We start from the raw sequence: 20,041 nt of genomic DNA, 5'->3' as shown, positions 1-20,041 counted from the left end.
GCAATTTTGGGAAATCACGGAAAACCTAATCAGGATGGCTGGACGCGGGATTTAACCATCTTCCTCCCAAATGTGAGTCCAGTGTGCTAACCACTGCACCACCTCGCTCAGTCGAATGATTTACCCTCAATTCAAATAACTTTTTGCTTTATGAGTTTACAGGCCAAGAAATTATTCAGGTGAAAAGCTGGCTGCTTCTTATGTCAGGAAAAGATTCTGCCCAGTAGAAAAAAAGTAAAGAAAACTCTTCGAGATGTTCTGAAAGCTTTTATTTAATGAAATCATAGAATCTCCATATTTTCTTAACTTCCACATTGGAGACTTTCGTAAATGTACAGCAACAAACTAAATTACGGGAGTATAAAGTCTACACAAATTCTGTCTTGACATAACAGGATGAAGTATTTTATTTAGAAAATTGTCTACAAACATAAAAAAGTTGCTGATTGAAACACACGTAAAAGATATTTTGGTTTTTAGAACCAGCCACTCAACCTAAAACTGTAGTTTAAATTACAGCAATGTCAATGAAGTTCACAATCGCAGTTTTTCCCACTCATAACATTATATAAATGAGATTTAAAATTTATATACATTGTATTGCACATGATACAATCATGAAAAGAGTTTTACAGATACATGTATCTGCTCCACCATTCCACTCGAGATACTCACGCAGTTTCTCAATAAATTAAAATTTAATGACACTTCTGCATAACAGAAGATTAGGTTCTCAATTACTTTTCAGTTTCTTAGATTTAAACACTTTGGAAACCAGAAACCTAGCAATACTGTAGAGAGCTATACAAAAGATCACTACTACAGCCAGCACGAAGGCAATGACATCTAGCAGCAGGTATTGGTACCAGGTCAGGTCTTTTGCGGCACTGCGCAGATGTGGTGCTCCGTTGTGGCGAAGTACGTATTCGATCCACCAGATGGCTTTAGGCAGGCTCTCTTCCTTATGCTCACGATAGACGGCTGAGAACTCCTTCATTTTCTCGCTGAATCTGTAGAAGGAAGCATGATAGATGGCAACGCTTTTTTTCAAAGCCTAAAAAGTGGTAACAGTTCGTCAAGAGTAAATACAAGAGTCAACACAAGTAAGTATTGGTAAATTAGAATGAGAATTATTGAGTTTGAACGTTGCTGTGCAAGCGGATAATACAAAACAGAAGATGGGTAGGAAAATATTAGAAGCTATAAGGATTTATGAATAAAACCGGGAAAACTTGTTATGGTAGACCAATCATCATACCATGACATAACTGGGTAAGAGATGACGGAAAGCCTATGAAGACCTATTAGTTTTTACAATGACCTATCAACAACTAATGATGGAACTGGTTTTCTAGAAACCGAAGAAACAATGTTCTAAAGTAAGCAAGTACAAAAATGTATGTTCATTTTATTTAACTCACAATCATTCAAGGAACTTGGGGAGCATTCCAGGTTCTGAGATACCAATTTTGAGGTAACACGATTTTTCATTTCCACGTAATTCTTTCATTATCAAACCTACTGGACAACATAAATTCCAATGAAAATGAGGTGACATCATAAAGCATAAGCTACGTGAGGTGTTTCTTATACAGGGTGGTCCATTGATAGTGACCAGGCCAAATATCTCACGAAATAAGCATCAAACGATGAAACTACAAAGGACGAAACTTGTCTAGCTTGAAGGGGGAAACAAGATGGCGCTATGGTTGGCGCGCTAGACGGTGCTGCCATAGGTCAAACGGATATCAAATGCGTTTTTTTAAGGGTATACGGAATGAGTTTTTCGATGAAAAAATCGATTTTTGGGTAAATGCAGTTTCGAAAAATTTAGACTCTCCCGTTTAATACCATGTATAAAATATTTGGATGACGTAAATAGAACTATTTTAAATAATTTTTTAAAATAATTTCGACACATGATGATCCACACCTTGTATATGAGACGCGAAATATACCTGATATAGACAGCCTTGCCAAAGATATAATTGAGCGCAAGAGAGTTAGCTTTTCTGTTGGCTACACTGCTAGACAGTTGACAATAGATTCTGCACCATTTGTATTGTTTCCTTTGTGAGTACATCCATGTCATTGTTGTGAAAGTCGTATGTGGAGAAGTCATTGAGTTTTCTTTCCTTCAGCATTCCAAGACCTAGTCTGAAGGTATTTAGAAAGCGTGTACATTGGCGCAAGAAAGTAAAGTGTACTAAAAATTCGTCTGATTCATCTTCATCAGTATCTAATGTCCCAGTACCGACTAACCTCAACACTGGTAGTGATACATTGAGTGATGCTGCTGCCACTACACCGGAAACTGCTTCAAGAAGAAAACTAGCTGGAATTGAAGAAGAATACAAGAAACTAAATGCTGGGACTACAAAATATGAGGTAATTAACGTCTCTTTATTATCAGACGTTTTGGAGAAAAATGTGTGCTGCAAACAATGTGGAAAATGTAGTGTTTCATTGAAAACAAACTTACATGTAGGACTTGCTTGTGAATTAGAGTTGATGTGCAGTTATTGCAAACACAGTATTACTTTCTTCAATTCCTCACATGTTACTGCAGATAGAGGTAAAATATACGATATAAACATTAGACTGGTTTATGGATTACGGTGTATAGGAAAGGGCAGGGCTGCAGGTGCCATGTTGTGTGGTGTGAGGAACCTCCCTCCTCCACCTTCAAAATTTAACAAACATATAATTGCAATAGGCTCTGCTGTAGAAGATGCGGCACTGGAAAACATGAAAGATGCTGTTGAGGAAGCAGTTGTTGAAAATAATAATAGCAGAGACTTGTCCATAGCTTTTGATGGAAGTTGGCAGAAGAGAGGCCACACTTTTATGAATGGTGTAGCAACAGCTACAAGTGTGGACACTGGTAAGGTAGTTGATGTCGCAATACTTTCCAAGCATTGCAGATGCAAGGAGAAAATGAAAAATAAACGTGAAGAAGAGTGCATGGCAAATTACTATGGGTCAAGTGGTGGTATGGAAGTTGCTGGTGTAAGAAGTATTTATCAACACTCAGTAAAATGGTACAACGTTAGATACATAAATTATCTTGGAGATGGTGACTCAATGGCTTTCAAAGAAATTGAGGAACTGAGACCCTATGGTAACGATGTGAAAATTTCCAAACTGGAGTATGTTGGCCATGTTCAGAAAAGGATGGGATCAAGACTTCGACGGCTCAAGACTAGCATGAAAGGCAAGAAATTGAGCGATGGGAATACTTTAGATGGGAAAAATAGACTGACAGATGCTACAATAGATCATATTCAGAAATGCTATGGTCTAGCAATAAGACAGAATACAGCAGATGCAGAATTAATGAGAAGAGCAGTCTGGGCTCTGTTTCTTCGTACAGCTTCAAACAATGAGAATCCCCAACATGGGCTATGTCCAAAAGGAGACGATAGTTGGTGCAAGTACAACAGAGGCAAGGTAACTAAGAAACAATACAATCACCCTCATCACCTGCCACCTGCCATAATGGATGAAATAAAACCAATATTCCGAGACCTCGCAGATATTAGTCTACTAAAGAAATGTCTTGATGGCCGGACTCAAAATCCAAGTAAGTGTGTGAACCATGTGATATGGAATAGACTACCTAAAACTGTGTTTGTGGGTATAAACACACTTCACTTTGGCGTTGATGATGCTGTTTCATCATTCAATCAGGGCAATATAACAAAGTGCAAAGTTCTGCAGAAGTTGGGGCTCTGTGTAGGACTACGAACTGCCGCAGCTATGCTTTGTTTGGACAAGGAACGGCTCAGGTCTTCAGATAATGCCATAAAAGTATATTCAAAGATGGCTAGACAGCATAGCAGAGCCATCAAGAGGAAGCTGTTGGACGATTCTCATGATACAAGCTATGGAGCGGGCTTGTACTGAAGTAAAAACTTTGAAGCTAATTTCCCGTAACTTTCGTTTTTTTGTGTATAAGATACATTTTCTCAGGGCCTATTTATAGTAGAAAGATGAAATTTTCTGTAGTTGTTCCTTAAGACCTTCTAATAGATCTGAATTAAAAGACATTTGGAAGTATTTTGTATTAATGGATGAAAATTTTAAAATACTTATTAAAATGTATGACTTTTCTTAACATTTACAAAAAATAAAATATCTGAAAAACTATACATTATTTTTTCAAAATTAATAATTCAGCATAAAAGCAGATCATATCTCTGCGTTCTGTGAAAAAATCAAGAGTATCGTCCAAGTAACAAATGGGAAAATGTTCCTAACTTTTAGCTCAATTTAACATTGTAAGCATAGGGCGTTCCGTATACCCTTAAATAGGAACCCCCATTTTTATTACATATTCGTGTAGTACGTAAAGAAATATGAATGTTTTAGTTGGACCACTTTTTTCGCTTTGTGACAGATGGCTCTGTAATAGGTGGTGGTGGTGGTTTTTGGGGGAAGGAGACCAGACAGCGAGGTCATCGGTCTCATCGGATTAGGGAAGGACGGGGAAGGAAGTCGGCCGTGCCCTTTGAAAGGAACCATCCCGGGATTTGCCTGGAGCGATTTAGGGAAATCACGGAAAACCTAAATCAGGATGGCCGGACGCGGGATTGAACCGTCGTCCTCCCGAATGCGAGTCCAGTGTCTAACCACTGCGCCACCTCGCTCGGTCTCTGTAATAGTCACAAACGTATAAGTACGTGGTATCATGTAAATTCCGCCAGTGCGGACGGTATTTGCTTCGTGATACATTACCCGTGTTAAAATGGACCGTTTACCAATTGCGGAAAAGGTCGATATCGTGTTGATGTATGGATATTGTGGTCAAAATGCCCAACGGGCGTGTGCTATGTATGCTGCTCGATATCCTGGACGACATCATCCAAGTGTCCGGACCGTTCGTCGGATAGTTACGTTATTTAAGGAAACAGGAAGTGTTCAGCCACATGTGAAACGTCAACCACGACCTGCAACAAATGATGATGCCCAAGTAGGTGTTTTAGCTGCTGTCGCGGCTAATGCGCACATCAGTAGCAGACAAACTGCGCGAGAATCGGGAATCTCAAAAACATCGGTTTTGAGAATGCTACATCAACATCGATTGCACTCGTACCATATTTCTATGCACCAGGAATTCCATGTCGGCGACTTTCCACGTCGTGTACAGTTCTGCCACTGGGCACAAGAGAAATTATGGGACGATGACAGATTTTTTGCACGTGACCTATTTAGCGACGAATCGTCATTCACCAATAGCGGTAACGTAAACCGGCATAATATGCACTATTGGGCAACGGAAAATCCACGATGGCTGCGACAAGTGGAACATCAGCGACCTTGGCGGGTTAATGTATGGTGCGGCATTATGGGAGGAAGGATAATTGGCCCCCATTTTATCGATGGCAATCTAAATGGTGCAATATATGCTGATTTCCTACGTAATATTCTACCGATGTTACTACAAGATGGTTCAAATGGCTCTGAGCACTATGGGACTTAACATCTATGGTCATCAGTCCCCTAGAACTTAGAACTACTTAAACCTAACTAACCTAAGGACATCACACAACACCCAGTCATCACGAGGCAGAGAAAATCCCTGACCCCGCCGGGAATCGAACCCGGGAACCCGGGCGCGGGAAGCGAGAACGGTACCGCATGACCTACTACAAGATGTTTCACTGCATGACAGAATGGCGATGTTCTTCCAACATGATGGATGTCCGGCACATAGCTCGCATGCGGTTGAAGCGGTATTGAATAGCCTATTAAACGACGGGTGGATTGGTCGTCGAAGCATGGCCCGCACGTTCACCGGATCTGACGTTCCCTGATTTCTTTCTGTAGGGAAAGTTGAAGGATATTTGCTATCGTGATCCACCGACAACGCCTGACAACATGCGTCAGCGCATTGTCAATACATGTGCGAACATTACGGAAGGCGAATTACTCACTGTTGAGAGGAATGTCGTTACACGTATTGCCAAATGCATTGAGGTTGATGGACATCATTTTGAACATTTATTGCATTAATGTGGTATTTACAGGTAATCACGCTGTAACAGCACGCGTTCTCAGAAATGATAAGTTCACTAAGGTACATGTATCACATTGGAACAACCGAAATAAAATGTTCTAACGTACCTACGTTCTGTATTTTAATTTAAAAAACCTACCTGTTGCCAACCGTTGGTGTAAAATTGAGAGCCATATGTTTGTGACTATTACAGCGCCATCTATCACAAAGCGAAAAAAGTGGTCCAACTAAAACATTCATATTTCTTTACGTACTACACGAATATGTAATAAAAAAATGGGGGTTCCTATTTTTAAAAAAACGCAGTTGATATTCGTTTGACCTATGGCAGCGCCATCTAGCGGGCCAACCATAGCGCCTTCTGGTTTCCCCCTTCAAGCTAGACAAGTTTCGTTCTTTGTAGTTTTTTCGTTTGACGCTTATTTCGTGAGATATTTGGCCTGGTCACGATCAATGGACCACTCTGTACATGGTACACTAAACATATTTTGTGTCTACGCTAGAGTGTAGCTAGAGATCGCACAAAGAGAACAATCCTGGCGTTACTGGAGTTTACCTGTGACGCTTGGTAAAAATAGCTTCACGAGTCACAGGGCAACCCGCGACTAGACATCCTGGCAAATACGATTCTCGATATGGTAGCTACCTGTCTAGGATGACAATAAGACAATTTTGTTTCTGAGTTTTAACCAGAAATGGTGAAGATGCTGTGGGTTACAAATTTCATCAGTCCATACCACCAGCCGGAGCAGCTCCCACAACAAAAACCAAACCTTTTCAGTGAGTTCTGAAGTTGTAGGCAGAATGTCCTTTGGAGTCATTTTGTAAGTAGGCTGTTTAGATTGTTATGTTGGTAACGCCACGTAGCGCTCTGTATAGGTTATTGTTAGTCAGGGCCATTCTTTTGTAGGGATTATTGAAAGTCCGATTGCGCTGCGCTAAAAATATTGTGTGTCAGTTTAGTGATGATCAGAATAAGTAAAGAGAGAAATGTCTGAGTACGTTCAGTTTTGCTCAGCTGTTTGAAAATCAAATAACGTAAGAGATATACCAGCACAGTAATTCATAAATTTTTCTAAGCGGATGTTTCATATGTCGACCCTTAGCCGAGGATACCTCACTGGAATCTTCTGATTTGTTCTTGTAATTTGTGTAAGTAGTGTAGCTATTGTTTGTTGCTAACGCGTAATTGTAGAGAGAATTTCCTTTGTAGTTGTAGTTTTTCATTGTTGTACAGTAAAACAGTTGTAGTATGCATGTAGATTTGCACCAAGTATTTCGCAGCTGTGCTTGGAATTAACTAGATATTATTTTCAGTGATATGTTAATATGTTTTACTGTTTTTGCTCTTCAAATTGTGCTTTTCTTGTTATCGTGTGAAATACGTGATAATTATGGCGTGTGAAAAACGTAGCACTAGGCTCCAAAGTAAATTAAGAAAAGATAGTGACGACGAGCGTAGCTTATCAGCACCACCGTCTATTGAATTAACAAACATACAAAGTAGTAATTTGGTAATTGTGCGTAGGGAAATGGAGCGAGCGCCAAATAATGGTGTAGACAGTGAAACAGTTAATGAACAGGGAAGCATTATCGATAGATAGGTCGGCAACAGCTCGCCTCAGGAATCCGAAATGACAGGACAAAATATTTTGCAAATACTGTAGATTCAGGTTCTGCGTGCTCACCTTTTTCTCAATTAAGTCAAGACACATATTCTGCTTTTCAAAATACAAATCAGCCACAGACTGCACACAGGACAGTCAGTGATTTTCATACAGAGCGCTACGTGACGTTACCAATATAAAAACCTAAACAGCCTACTTACAATTTCATATCCATACTAAAGCAATAGATTTTTGATGACGGTTAAATAATTTAATCAGTATGTTAACTCTGATTGTCCTCACTGCGGTTAGACTGTAACAGGCGTCCAGACTCTCCTGGCCTCTTATTTTCGTTTCCGTTCCCATGTATTAAGATTACTGCAGGTTACACAGTGGTCAATGACACCAGTTCTGCCTTCACGTAGAAAAACGTACACAGATATTAACCGTGCGTCTCAATTGCGAATCGTGATATACAGAGCAGCATCGTCAAAACACAAACCACTCCTGCAGCTGCTATACAATTCACTGGAGCATTTTTATGCAAAAGACAGAAGATCATTGAGCTTAATAACCTACTACAAATAACGCTGATTTAGTGACATGCTGTCGTATTTTACCTTTTATCTTCAATGAGCTCGCGAATGGCATCCGGAACCGAGTCTCTCGTGACGTCCCAGAATTTGAGCTCAATGCCGATGCCGGCGTCGATCATTTTCGCCACGTTGTGGTGCTGGTCACCGAAGAAAGGAATCCCCAGTAGAGGGACTCCGTAATAGGCGGCCTCATTAAAGCTCTGCAGTCCGCCCTGAGTGATGAACACGCGCACATTGGGATGTGCTGTAAGCCAGAAAACAGAGGTCACTGAAATTGCACAATACATCAATAATCGATGGTGCAAGAGAAGATTAACAGTAAACAACAATTTGTGTACTGCTGATTTTTTCTAAATTTACTGTTATATCATCAAGAGAAATGTTCGTAGAAGTAAGGATGTATGTCTTGGATAGTCCTGGAACGAGTTCCCTCGTCATTTGAGCGTTAGCTTCTCTTGTAGTGTTTACTACTGGGGCCTGCTGACATTTTCAATATTTCTAACTTCAAGAGGGCCCTAAAGTGACGAAAACAACTCAAGGACTGATGGGTCGAGAGTTTTGTAAGCGACACCCGACGTAGTGTATTACAGTTTAACAGAAGTGTACCAGCAAACCGGATGCGGCAAATGTATCCAAGTACACTTTGCTCCCGGTATAAGCGATTTCACTACTCGCGAATTCGATTATTGTTGTTGTTTCGTCCATTAATCTTGAGATTGGTTAGACTCAATTCACATTCCTGGCGCATGTACGATATCCTCTTCATTTCATCATGCCACTTTCTGTTAGGCCTGTCCCTGCGACTTTTGCATTCCGCTATCCCTTCAGTTTTCAGCAATGACTCATGTCACAATTCGTGTCGAACCATTGTGTCTCTTCATATGACTTTGTATCTTGTTAACATTTTTTCTCGTTAACTCGTTGCAGAACGTCTGTGTCCTTTCACGCTCTGTCATTCTGATCTTTAATACTCTCCTCAAATAACACATGTCAGAAGGTTTCTAATCATTTCGTTTCCGTTTGCCTCATTCCCCACGTTTTGCACTTTTGTAGAGGAGTGCTTAACTCCTCGCGTATTTTTTTCTGATCTTAGCTTTGAATTTTCGGATGTCTGCAGCTGTTAAGTATTACAGAAAATATTTTTGCCTTGTGGAATGTCTAGCATCTTCCTTGATTGTCTACTCTACACCTCCCCTCTACCCTTCCCATTCCCATTCCCGATGTCATGTGCCGATTTTCACAGAGAGAATATGTAACCCATCAATCTCCGTAACTGATATCAAGTTGACTAAAAACGGAAAATATTTTACTCCATTCCAAGTAATCCAAACCCTTCTTCAAATCCAAAAATGCAAGATATGTTTCCTTGGCTTTCCTAAATATATCCTCCATTGCTGACGGCAGCACTAAAATCGTTTCCCGAGTACCCCTGCCATCAGTAAAACCAAACTGTTCCTTATGACTGAACATTGTTTAGAACACATTAATATCACCTTAAATTTTTGTCTATATTTCATAACTAAGTGCTCTAGTTTTCTTAATTGCAACCGAGCGGGGTGACGCAATGGTTAACACACTGGACTCGCATTTGGGAGGACGACGGTCATCCTGATTTAGGTTTTCCGTGATTTCTCCAAATCGTTTCAGGCAAATCCCGGGATGGTTCCTCCGAAAGGGTACGGCCGATTTGCTTCCCCATCCCTCCCTAATCCGAGCTTGTGCTCCGTCTGTAATGACTTCGTGTCGGCAGGACGTTAAACACTAATTTTGTTTTCCTCCTCTTAATTGTAAATTGAGCGTGCTTCGCACAACGCTTAGTGTTATTCGTGCTTCTGCATCATTAATCACACTCGTACAGCATCTTCTATGAGCACCTTAGTTTTGACAATACAACTAGATTGCGTAGGAAAGTTTATTGACTATAATGGTTGACGCCAGAGAAGACGACATGTAACGGAGGCGTATGCAAGAGAGCAAAGACGTCGCAGTTAAGAAGGGATTCTGTTGTTGGCGATGAAGAAAGCTGGGTGTCCCAAAATAGGTCGAAGATAAGTTACAACGTGTACGCTGGAAATGGTGCTCCATCTTTAATGACCTCTTCGTTGATGGGGCGTTAAGTCGTTGTCTTCTTTCCTTTCTTGTGGCTTCGGACAATATTGCAATGTGAAATTTACTACCGCCAAGACAATAACCCTGGTAGTTTCTAAATGGAGGTTGAAATTAAGATTTTTTAAAGTTACAAAACTCATGTGGATTGTTCATACTATAGAAAAGAACAAACAGTACTAAAATTTTTATTGCCCATTAAAGGTGAAACACTCACGGAAATGATTCAGCGTCTTCAGAATCTTGTGACACGTAGTCGGGATACAGAATGCTCGAAGGAGGGACCTGGTACTAAATACCGTGAACATTGAGTGCAGTCATAATCATGAACCTGACTGTACAACTAGTTGGTGCCTGGCAGCAGCGTTACTCTCTTGGGAGCTCACATGACGTTGCTCTTAGTCGAGGAAGTCTATCTGAGGCAGATGATAGTGAACACGTTTTATCGTAACTATTTTAACATTCAGTTTGTAATAATTTAGCATCTCTTATAAATGATCTGGGACTGACAACAGTAACAATTTTTCAGAAGTGTTATATGTCTTCTCTCGACGGTTAGCTGGATAAAAGCTGTAAGTCATTTCCACATCAATTTAATCTTAGTGTTTTTTTTCTGGTTGCGAGACCGATAGCTCTGTGATGGTCGTGCTGCTGGTGTTTCTCCAGTCATTAACTCAGTAAGATGCTGAATATTGGAAGCAGTAGTACCACCATCTTTTGCACTTTACGAAAGTGAAGCTGTGCACAGAAAGGTACGGCGTTTTCCGTGGAACCGTTGTGCACTTCACTCGGTCCTCAATTGTTTTGCTTCCCAGAAGTAGTAGTCTTTTACGTTTCTTCTCTTCCTGAGCAATTTCAAATCTTTAAATAACGAAAGCACTTCTTACTTTCAAGTACCTAGCCTCGGAAAACGAATTTGGTGATCTAAACTCGACACTTGGGTGCCGTATTGTTTGTCCTATAGAGAGCCGCGTTTGGTCTACCGAATAACCCAAAATAATCAACTTATTGTTACGCAAACCAACAGATGGAGAATGGAAAACAATGGAGGAACACTTCAAAGGCATGCAACAGCCCAACTTTTATGGATCCTATCGCTAGAAAACACGTATCATCCACCTGACTCGTAGCAAATCATATTTTTTTAAATTACGGGAGATATTCTGCAACTATATTGTTTTGTGTCTATGATGCAGATTGAGATTACAAGTTTATCATTACTGTCGGAGACTTTGTTACATGCAGTGATTCGACAATTTTCAGAGACTTCCCATCTGCCAGAAATATACACGAAAAGAAGTAGGTTTGGCTGTGCTCAGCTATTCATCGAATGTATCTTCCTGATTTTATCTAAGAAATGGAACATTTTGTATAGTCTACTAGATCTAAAAGTGATTTTTCAATCGATGTTGTTTAGTACCCAAACATTTGTACCAGAGCTGGCATTAGACAAGGTGACGCTTTTTCAAAGATCATACGAAACAGCAGAACATAACACCAGAAAGTAACACATACAGCATCTTATTGAGATATTCTTTGCTCGGTATTTTATCCGACATGGAAAAATAAATAAAAGTAACTGGGTTAAATCTATAGATAGATGTTAATGTGCACCTGAAAGTACACAACTAGTTTGTACTTAGAAATTGCATACTTTTACTCCAAATTCGGTCAGTCACGTTCAAGTATTGTGGTATGAATGGGACAGCACTCAAACCTAACGGGAAGAGTGCAGAAAGTGGAAATAAGCAGTTCACATAATATGCAAAAAACTGATGATTTCTCAAACTGGGGAACAGTCAAGAATGGGGTTCCACAAGGTTCGGTCTTGGGTCCTCTGCTGTTCTCAATATGTATTAATGACTTGCCATTCTATATGCACGAAGATGCAAAGCTGGTACTTTTTACTGATGATGCAAGTGTAGCTGTTACACCAAACAGATAAGAATTAACTGGTGAAATTGTAAACGTTGTTTTTCAGAAAATCATTAAGTGGTTCTCTGCAAATGGGCTCTCATTAAACTTTGACAAAACACAGTACATACAGTTCCACACAGTAAATGGAATGACACCATTAATAAATATAGACTTCGATCAGAAATCGGTAGCTAAGGTATAGACTTCGATCAGAAATCGGTAGCTAAGGTAGAATACTCAAAATTGCTAGGTGTATGCATTGATGAGGGGCTGAACTGGAAAAAACACACTGAAGATCTGCTGAAACGTTTGAGTTCAGCTACTTACGCTATTAGGGTCATTGCAAATTTTGGCGATATACATCTCAGGAAATAAGTTTACCACGCCTATTTTCATTCTCTGCTTCCGTATGGCATCATATTCTGGGGTAACTCATCATTGAGTAAAAGAGTGTTCATTGCACAAAAGCGTGTAATCAGAATAATTGCTGGAGCTCATCCAAGATCATCCTGCAGACACTTATTTAAAGAGCTAGAGATCTTCACTGTAGCCTAACAATATATGTATTCACTTACGAAATTTGTTATTAAGAGTCCGAACTAATTCAAAAGTAACAGCAGTGTACATGGCTACAACACTAGGAGAAAGGATGATCTTCACTACTCAAGATTAAATCTAACTTTGGCTCAGAAGGGGGTAAATTATGCTGCCACAAAAATCTTTGGTCACTTACTTAACAGCATCAAAAGTCTGACAGATCGCCATATAGCATTTAAACGGAAATTAAAAGAATTTCTTAATGGCTACTCCTACTCATTAGATGAATTTTTGGATATAGTAAGTGGGTAATTTCCCCAACTCCCACAAAAAAATTAAAAATATTAAGTGTCATGTAATATTTTGCATAATGTAATATCTTGTATAGACACATTTTATTAACCTGACACGTTCAAAATCATTTCGAAGTGTCGTATTCATGATCTATGGAACAAATACTAATCTAATCTAACCTAATCTAATCTAATCACTACTTTTGCCTACAGAACTGTTTGTTCATAGAGAAGCTACACATCTAAATATATACCCCAGTGAACTTATATACATAATTTTTCGTCCTATTATTTTTTTATTCGTAGTGTTTCGCAATAAATGTCAATAAATTCAAATATTACAAGAAAATATATGTTTCACTTTACACAATTCTGTAGAGTAAATGGCATAACACGATTGATGAATATAGACTATGAACAGAAGTCTGTTGCTACGGTAGAATACACTGTGAACGGAAGTCTGCTGCTAAGGCAGAATACTCAAAGTTTCTAGGTGTGTGCATTGGTGAGAAATAGAATTGGTTGAAACACATCGATGATCTGCTGAAACGGTTAGGCTCAGCTACTTATACTATCAGGGTTATTGCAAATTTTGGTATTAACATAACAGTAAATTAGACTACTATGCCTATTTCATTCACTGCTTTCATATGGCAACATATTTTGGGGCAATTCGTCATCAAGAGAGAAAGTATTCATCGCACAAAAGCGTGTAATCAGAATAATAGCCGGAGCTCACCCAAGATCACCTTGCAGACATTTATTTAAGGAACTCGGGATATTCACAGTACCTTCACAATACATATATTCACTTATGAAATTTGTCATTAATAACCCATCCCAAAATAACAGTGAAGTGCATAGCTACAACACTAGAAGAAAGGATAATATTCACTATTCTGGATTAAATCTCACTTTGGCGCAGAAAGGGGTGAATTATGCTGCCTTAAAAATCTTTGCACATTTTCCAAATAGTATTAAAAGTCTGACAGATAATCAACCAACATTTAAAAGCAAATTAAAAGAATTTCTGAATGATGACTCATTCTACTCAATAGATGAATTCTTAGATATGAAGTAGTAACTGTCAGAAAAAATTAATTAATTATTTTGTGTAAAGAAAACATGTTAATTTGACATGTTCCACATCATTACGAAATGTCGTATTCATGATCTATGGAACAAGAATTAATGTATGTATGTATGTACGTATGTGTATATCTGTATGTATCTTTGCTGTAACAGAGACTGTTTTCGACTATCGATACCGAAGAATCGAGTCATATGGTGGTGGCGAATAAGGGATGGTGATTGTGGTTACGATCGGCTGGTGGGTTGAATTTTCGTACGTAAAGACACGGATGAAACATTTAAATTAATATGTGCGCCTTATCAATGTGAACTGGAGAAAGACAGTGATTAATACTGGACGAAATGCGAGCAGTCACTGCCATTTTATTCATGGATGAACGAAAACAGTTTTCGCGTGTGCAGTAGACGCAGATCGGTTGGTTACTGGGAACACTATGCGTGTGAACTATCACATTTGAACCTTTAGATCATTGTGCTTTTATGTGAACAAGCATTGAACCGTGTGGTATCACTGAACGGAAAATGTTTCGCAGGTGCCAAGGAGTAAGCAACTGTACAGACAAACACACTCCGTAAATACGCCAATGCCGCGTATTTCAAATAATGTCAATTCCGAAATTACAGCCTCATGACATCAGACTCACGACTGTAGCGACAGTGTGGGAGATGCAACAGATGTATAACGGATCTCGAGATCGCCAAATACCAGCATGAGTGTAATCGTTGGAGCAGCAAAAGCAGGAATTTTTAAATCTGGAAAAAAAACTTTAAAGAATAATATTGTTCCAGTTGTATTGCAATTTTTAGATTTACAACATTGTGGCTGCAACAGTACCGCCATATAAATGTAGTGTTGCTACGCATCCTTCCCTATAATCCTTCTGTTCACTTTTCAAATAGTAATCATACTTGACAATGTCAAATGGTGCAAGATGTTCGAAAGTCTGAGTAAAGTAGGGGTAAGCTATATGGAAAGACGGGTAATATACAGTATGTACAAGGGTCAAGGAGGAACAATAAGGATGGAAGACCAGGGACAAAGTACTCGCATTAAAAAGGGTGTAAGACAGGGATGTAGTCTTTTGCCCCTGCTGTTGAGTCTATGCAGCGAGGAAGCAATGATGGAAATAAAAGAAAGGTTCAAGACTGGAATTAAAATTGAAGCTGAAACGATGACAAGTATAAGCTTCACTGATGACATCGCTATCCTCATTGAAAGTGAAGGAGAATTACAGGATCTGCTGAACGGAATGAACAGTCTAGTGAGTACAGAATATGGATTCAGAGTAAACCGAAGAAAGGCGGAAGTAATAAGAAGTAGATGCAATGAGAACAGCGAGGAACTTGACATCATAACTGGTGATTTCTGCTACCTACGCAGCAAAATAGGCCACGACGGACGGAGCAAGGACATAAAAAGTAGAGTAACAGTGACAATGTTGACTGGAATACTCTCTTTCAAATTTTAAAGGTGGCTGGGGTAAAATACAGGGAGCGAAAGGCTATTTACAATTTGTACAGAAACCAGGTGGCAGTTATAAGAGTCGAGGGACATGAAAGGGAAGCAGTGGTTGGGAAGGGAGTGAGACAGGGTTGTAGCCTCTCCCCGATGTTATTCAATCTGTGTATTGAGCAAGCAGTAAAGGAACCAAAAGAAAAATTCGGAGTAGGTATTAAAATCCATGGAGAAGAAATAAAAACTTTGAGGTTCGCCAATGACATTGTAATTCTGTAAGAGACAGTAAAGGACTTGGAAGAGCAGTTGAACGAAATGGACAGTGTCTTGAAAGCAGGATATAAGGTGAACATCAACAAAAGCAAAACGAGGGTAATGGACTGTAGTGGAATTAAGTCGGGTGATGCAGAGGGAATTAGATTAGGAAATGAGACACGTAAGTAGTAAATGAGTTTTGCTATTTGGGGAGCATAATAACTGAGGATGGTCGGAGTACAGAAGATATAAAATGTATACTGTCAATGGCAAGGAAAGCGTTTCTGAAGAACAGAAATTTGTTAACATCGAGTATAGATTTAAGCGTCAGGAAGTCGTTTCTGAAATTATTTGTGTGGAGTGTAGCCATGTATGGAAGTGAAACATGGACGATAAATAGTTTGGACAAGAAGAGAATAGAAGCCTTCGAAATGTGGTGCTACAGAAGGATGCTGAAGATTAGATGGGTAGATCACATAACTAATGTGGAAGTATTGAATGGAATTGGGGAGAAGAGGAGTTTGTGGCACAACTTGAGAAGAAGAAGGGACCGGTTGGTAGGACATGTTCTGAGGCATCAAGGGATCACTAATTTAGCATTGGAGGGCAGCGTGGAAGGTAAAAATGATTGAGACCAAGAGATGAATACACTAAGCAGATTCATAAGGATGTAGGTTGGAATAGGTACTGGGAGATGAAGCTTTTACAGGATAGAGTAGCATGGAGAGCTGCATCAAACCAGTCTCAGGACTGAAGGCCACAACATCAACAACAACACTGGCAAAAAGGGCATTCCTGGCCAAGAAAAGTCTACTAGCGGCAAACACAGGTCTTAATCTCAGGAAAAAATATCTGAGACTGTACGTTTGGAGCACACCATTGTATGTTAGTGAAACACGGACTGTGGCAAAACCGGAAAAGAAGAGAAGCAAAGCACTTGTGATGTGGTGCTACGAAAGAATGTTGAAAATTAAGTGGACTGTTAAGGTAAGGAATGAGAAGCTTCTCAGGCGATTAGGCGAGGAAAAGAATGTATGGAAAACACTGACAACAATAAGGTTGGTTGGCTTGTGGGATTAAGAACATCTGTTAAGACATCAGGGTATAGCGTCCATCGCAGTAGAGGGAGCTGTGGAGGGTAAAAACTACAGAGGAAGATAGAGATTGGACTACATCTAGCAATTGACAAGAGGACGTAGGCTGCAAGAGCTACTCTGAGATGATGTTGGCACAGGAGAGGAAATCGTGGCAGGCTGCATCGTACCAGTCAGACGGCGGATGACTCAAAAACAAAACAAAAAATCAATATGCATTTACCATGTTTCGAAGATCCTGACTTCTCACGTAAAATAAATAAATTAATTCGAACCTGTAGTAAAAGTGTTTTGTTCTGATTGGTTGAGAACTGCAGCCAGCACTATATTTGAATATGACTGATGATTTGACAGATTTTGTTCTGGGCTGATTTCTTTATAACATGACATGAGATGCATGGGTTGCATGCGTTAGTGTATTTCCAGTAACTCAGTACAGTTTTCAAGCTTGTACTTAATATTCAACAACATTCGTACTGTATACTTGTGTTCCCCCCATGAACCATGGACCTTGCCGTTGGTGGGGAGGCTTGCGTGCCTCAGCGATACAGATAGCCGTACCGTAGGTGCAACCACAACGGAGGGGTATCTGTTGAGAGGCCAGACAAACGTGTGGTTCCTGAAGAGGGGCAGCAGCCTTTTCAGTAGTTGCAAGGGCAACAGTCTGGATGATTGACTGATCTGGCCTTGTAACAATAACCAAAACGGCCTTGCTGTGCTGGTACTGCGAACGGCTGAAAGCAAGGGGAAACTACAGCCGTAATTTTTCCCGAGGGCATGCAGCTTTACTGTATGATTACATGATGATGGCGTCCTCTTGGGTAAAATATTCCGGAGGTAAAATAGTCCCCCATTCGGATCTCCTGGCGCGGACTACTCAAGAGGATGTGGTTATCAGGAGAAAGAAAACTGGCATTCTACGGATCGGAGCGTGGAATGTCAGATCCCTTAATCGGGCAGGTAGGTTAGAAAATTTAAAAAGGGAAATGGATAGGTTGAAGTTAGATATAGTGGGAATTAGTGAAGTTCGGTGGCAGGAGGAACAAGACTTCTGGTCAGGTGACTACAGGGTTATAAACACAAAATCAAATAGGGGTAATGCAGGAGTAGGTTTAATAATGAATAGGAAAATAGGAATGCGGGTAAGCTACTACAAACAGCATAGTGAACGCATTATTGTGGCCAAGATAGATACGAAGCCCACACCTACTATAGTAGTACAAGTTTATATGCCAACTAGCTCTGCAGATGACGAAGAAATTGAAGAAATGTATGATGAAATAAAAGAAATTATTCAGATTGTGAAGGGAGACGAAAATTTAATAGTCATGAGTGACTGGATTTCGAATGTAGGAAAAGGGAGAGAAGGAAACATAGTAGGTGAATATGGATTGGGGGACAGAAATGAAAGAGGAAGCCGCCTGGTAGAATTTTGCACAGAGCACAACATAATCATAACTAACACTTGGTTTAAGAATCATGAAAGAAGGTTGTATACATGGAAGAACCCTGGAGATACTAAAAGGTATCAGATAGATTATATAATGGTAAGACAGAGATTTAGGAACCAGGTTTTAAATTGTAAGACATTTCCAGGGGCAGATGTGGACTCTGACCACAATCTATTGGTTATGACTTGTAGATTAAAACTGAAGAAACTGCAAAAAGGTGGGAATTTAAGGAAATGGGACCTGGATAAACTAAAAGAACCAGAGGTTGTACAGAGATTCAGGGAGAGCATAAGGGAGCAATTGACAGGAATGGGGGAAATAAATACAGTAGAAGAAGAATGGGTAGCTTTGAGGGATGAAGTAGTGAAGGCAGCAGAGGATCAAGTAGGTAAAACGACGAGTGCTAGTAGAAATCCTTGGGTAACAGAAGAAATATTGAATTTAATTGATGAAAGGAGAAAATATAAAAATGCAGTAAGTGAAACAGGCAAAAAGGAATACAAACGTCTCAAAAATGAGATCGACAGGAAGTGCAACATGGCTAAGCAGGGATGGCTAGAGGACAAATGTAAGGATGTAGAGGCCTATCTCACTAGGGGTAAGATAGATACCGCCTACAGGAAAATTAAAGAGACCTTTGGAGATAAGAGAACGACTTGTATGAATATCAAGAGCTCAGATGGAAACCCAGTTCTAAGCAAAGAAGGAAAAGCAGAAAGGTGGAAGGAGTATATAGAGGGTCTATACAAGGGCGATGTACTTGAGGACAATATTATGGAAATGGAAGAGGATGTAGATGAAGATGAAATGGGAGATACGATACTGCGTGAAGAGTTTAACAGAGCACTGAAAGACCTGAGTCGAAACAAGGCCCCCGGAGTAGACAATATTCCATTGGAACTACTGACGGCCGTGGGAGAGCCAGTCCTGACAAAACTCTACCATCTGGTGAGCAAGATGTATGAAACAGGCGAAATACCCTCAGACGTCAAGAAGAATATAATAATTCCAATCCCAAAGAAAGCAGGTGTTGACAGATGTGAAAATTACCGAACTGTCAGCTTAATAAGTCACAGCTGCAAAATACTAACACGAATTCTTTACAGACGAATGGAAAAACTAGTAGAAGCCAACCTCGGGGAAGATCAGTTTGGATTCCGTAGAAACACTGGAACACGTGAGGGAATACTGACCTTACGACTTATCTTAGAAGAAAGATTAAGGAAAGGCAAACCTACGTTTCTAGCATTTGTAGACTTAGAGAAAGCTTTTGACAATGTTGACTGGAATACTCTCTTTCAAATTCTAAAGGTGGCAGGGGTAAAATACAGGGAGCGAAAGGCTATTTACAATTTGTACAGAAACCAGATGGCAGTTATAAGAGTCGAGGGACATGAAAGGGAAGCAGTGGTTGGGAAGGGAGTAAGACAGGGTTGTAGCCTGTCCCCGATGTTGTTCAATCTGTATATTGAGCAAGCAGTAAAGGAAACAAAAGAAAAATTCGGAGTAGGTATTAAAATTCATGGAGAAGAAATAAAAACTTTGAGGTTCGCCGATGACATTGTAATTCTGTCAGAGACAGCAAAGGACATGGAAGAACAGTTGAATGGAATGGACA

At 39.8% G+C, this 20,041-nt stretch overlaps 1 protein-coding gene across 1 annotated transcript in view; it reads right to left on the bottom strand.

The window, feature by feature from the left end:
- Positions 1 to 366: 366 nt before the first annotated feature.
- LOC124607008 (UDP-glucosyltransferase 2-like) overlaps positions 367 to 20,041 on the bottom strand; it is a 60,013-nt gene continuing 40,338 nt past the window's right edge. The window contains exons 6-7 of the mRNA XM_047139158.1: positions 8,247 to 8,466; positions 367 to 1,010 (exon numbers count right to left, since the gene is read on the bottom strand). Of these exons, the coding sequence (XP_046995114.1) occupies positions 734 to 1,010; positions 8,247 to 8,466 (497 nt within the window). The 3' untranslated portion in view covers positions 367 to 733. The remainder of the gene's footprint in view (positions 1,011 to 8,246; positions 8,467 to 20,041) is intronic.

Source organism: Schistocerca americana, chromosome 3 (genome assembly GCF_021461395.2).
Source record: "Schistocerca americana isolate TAMUIC-IGC-003095 chromosome 3, iqSchAmer2.1, whole genome shotgun sequence".
Taxonomy (NCBI): Eukaryota; Metazoa; Arthropoda; class Insecta; order Orthoptera; family Acrididae; genus Schistocerca; species Schistocerca americana.
Note: the sequence above shows the minus strand (reverse complement) of the source record. Positions and strands in the feature narration are given on the sequence as shown.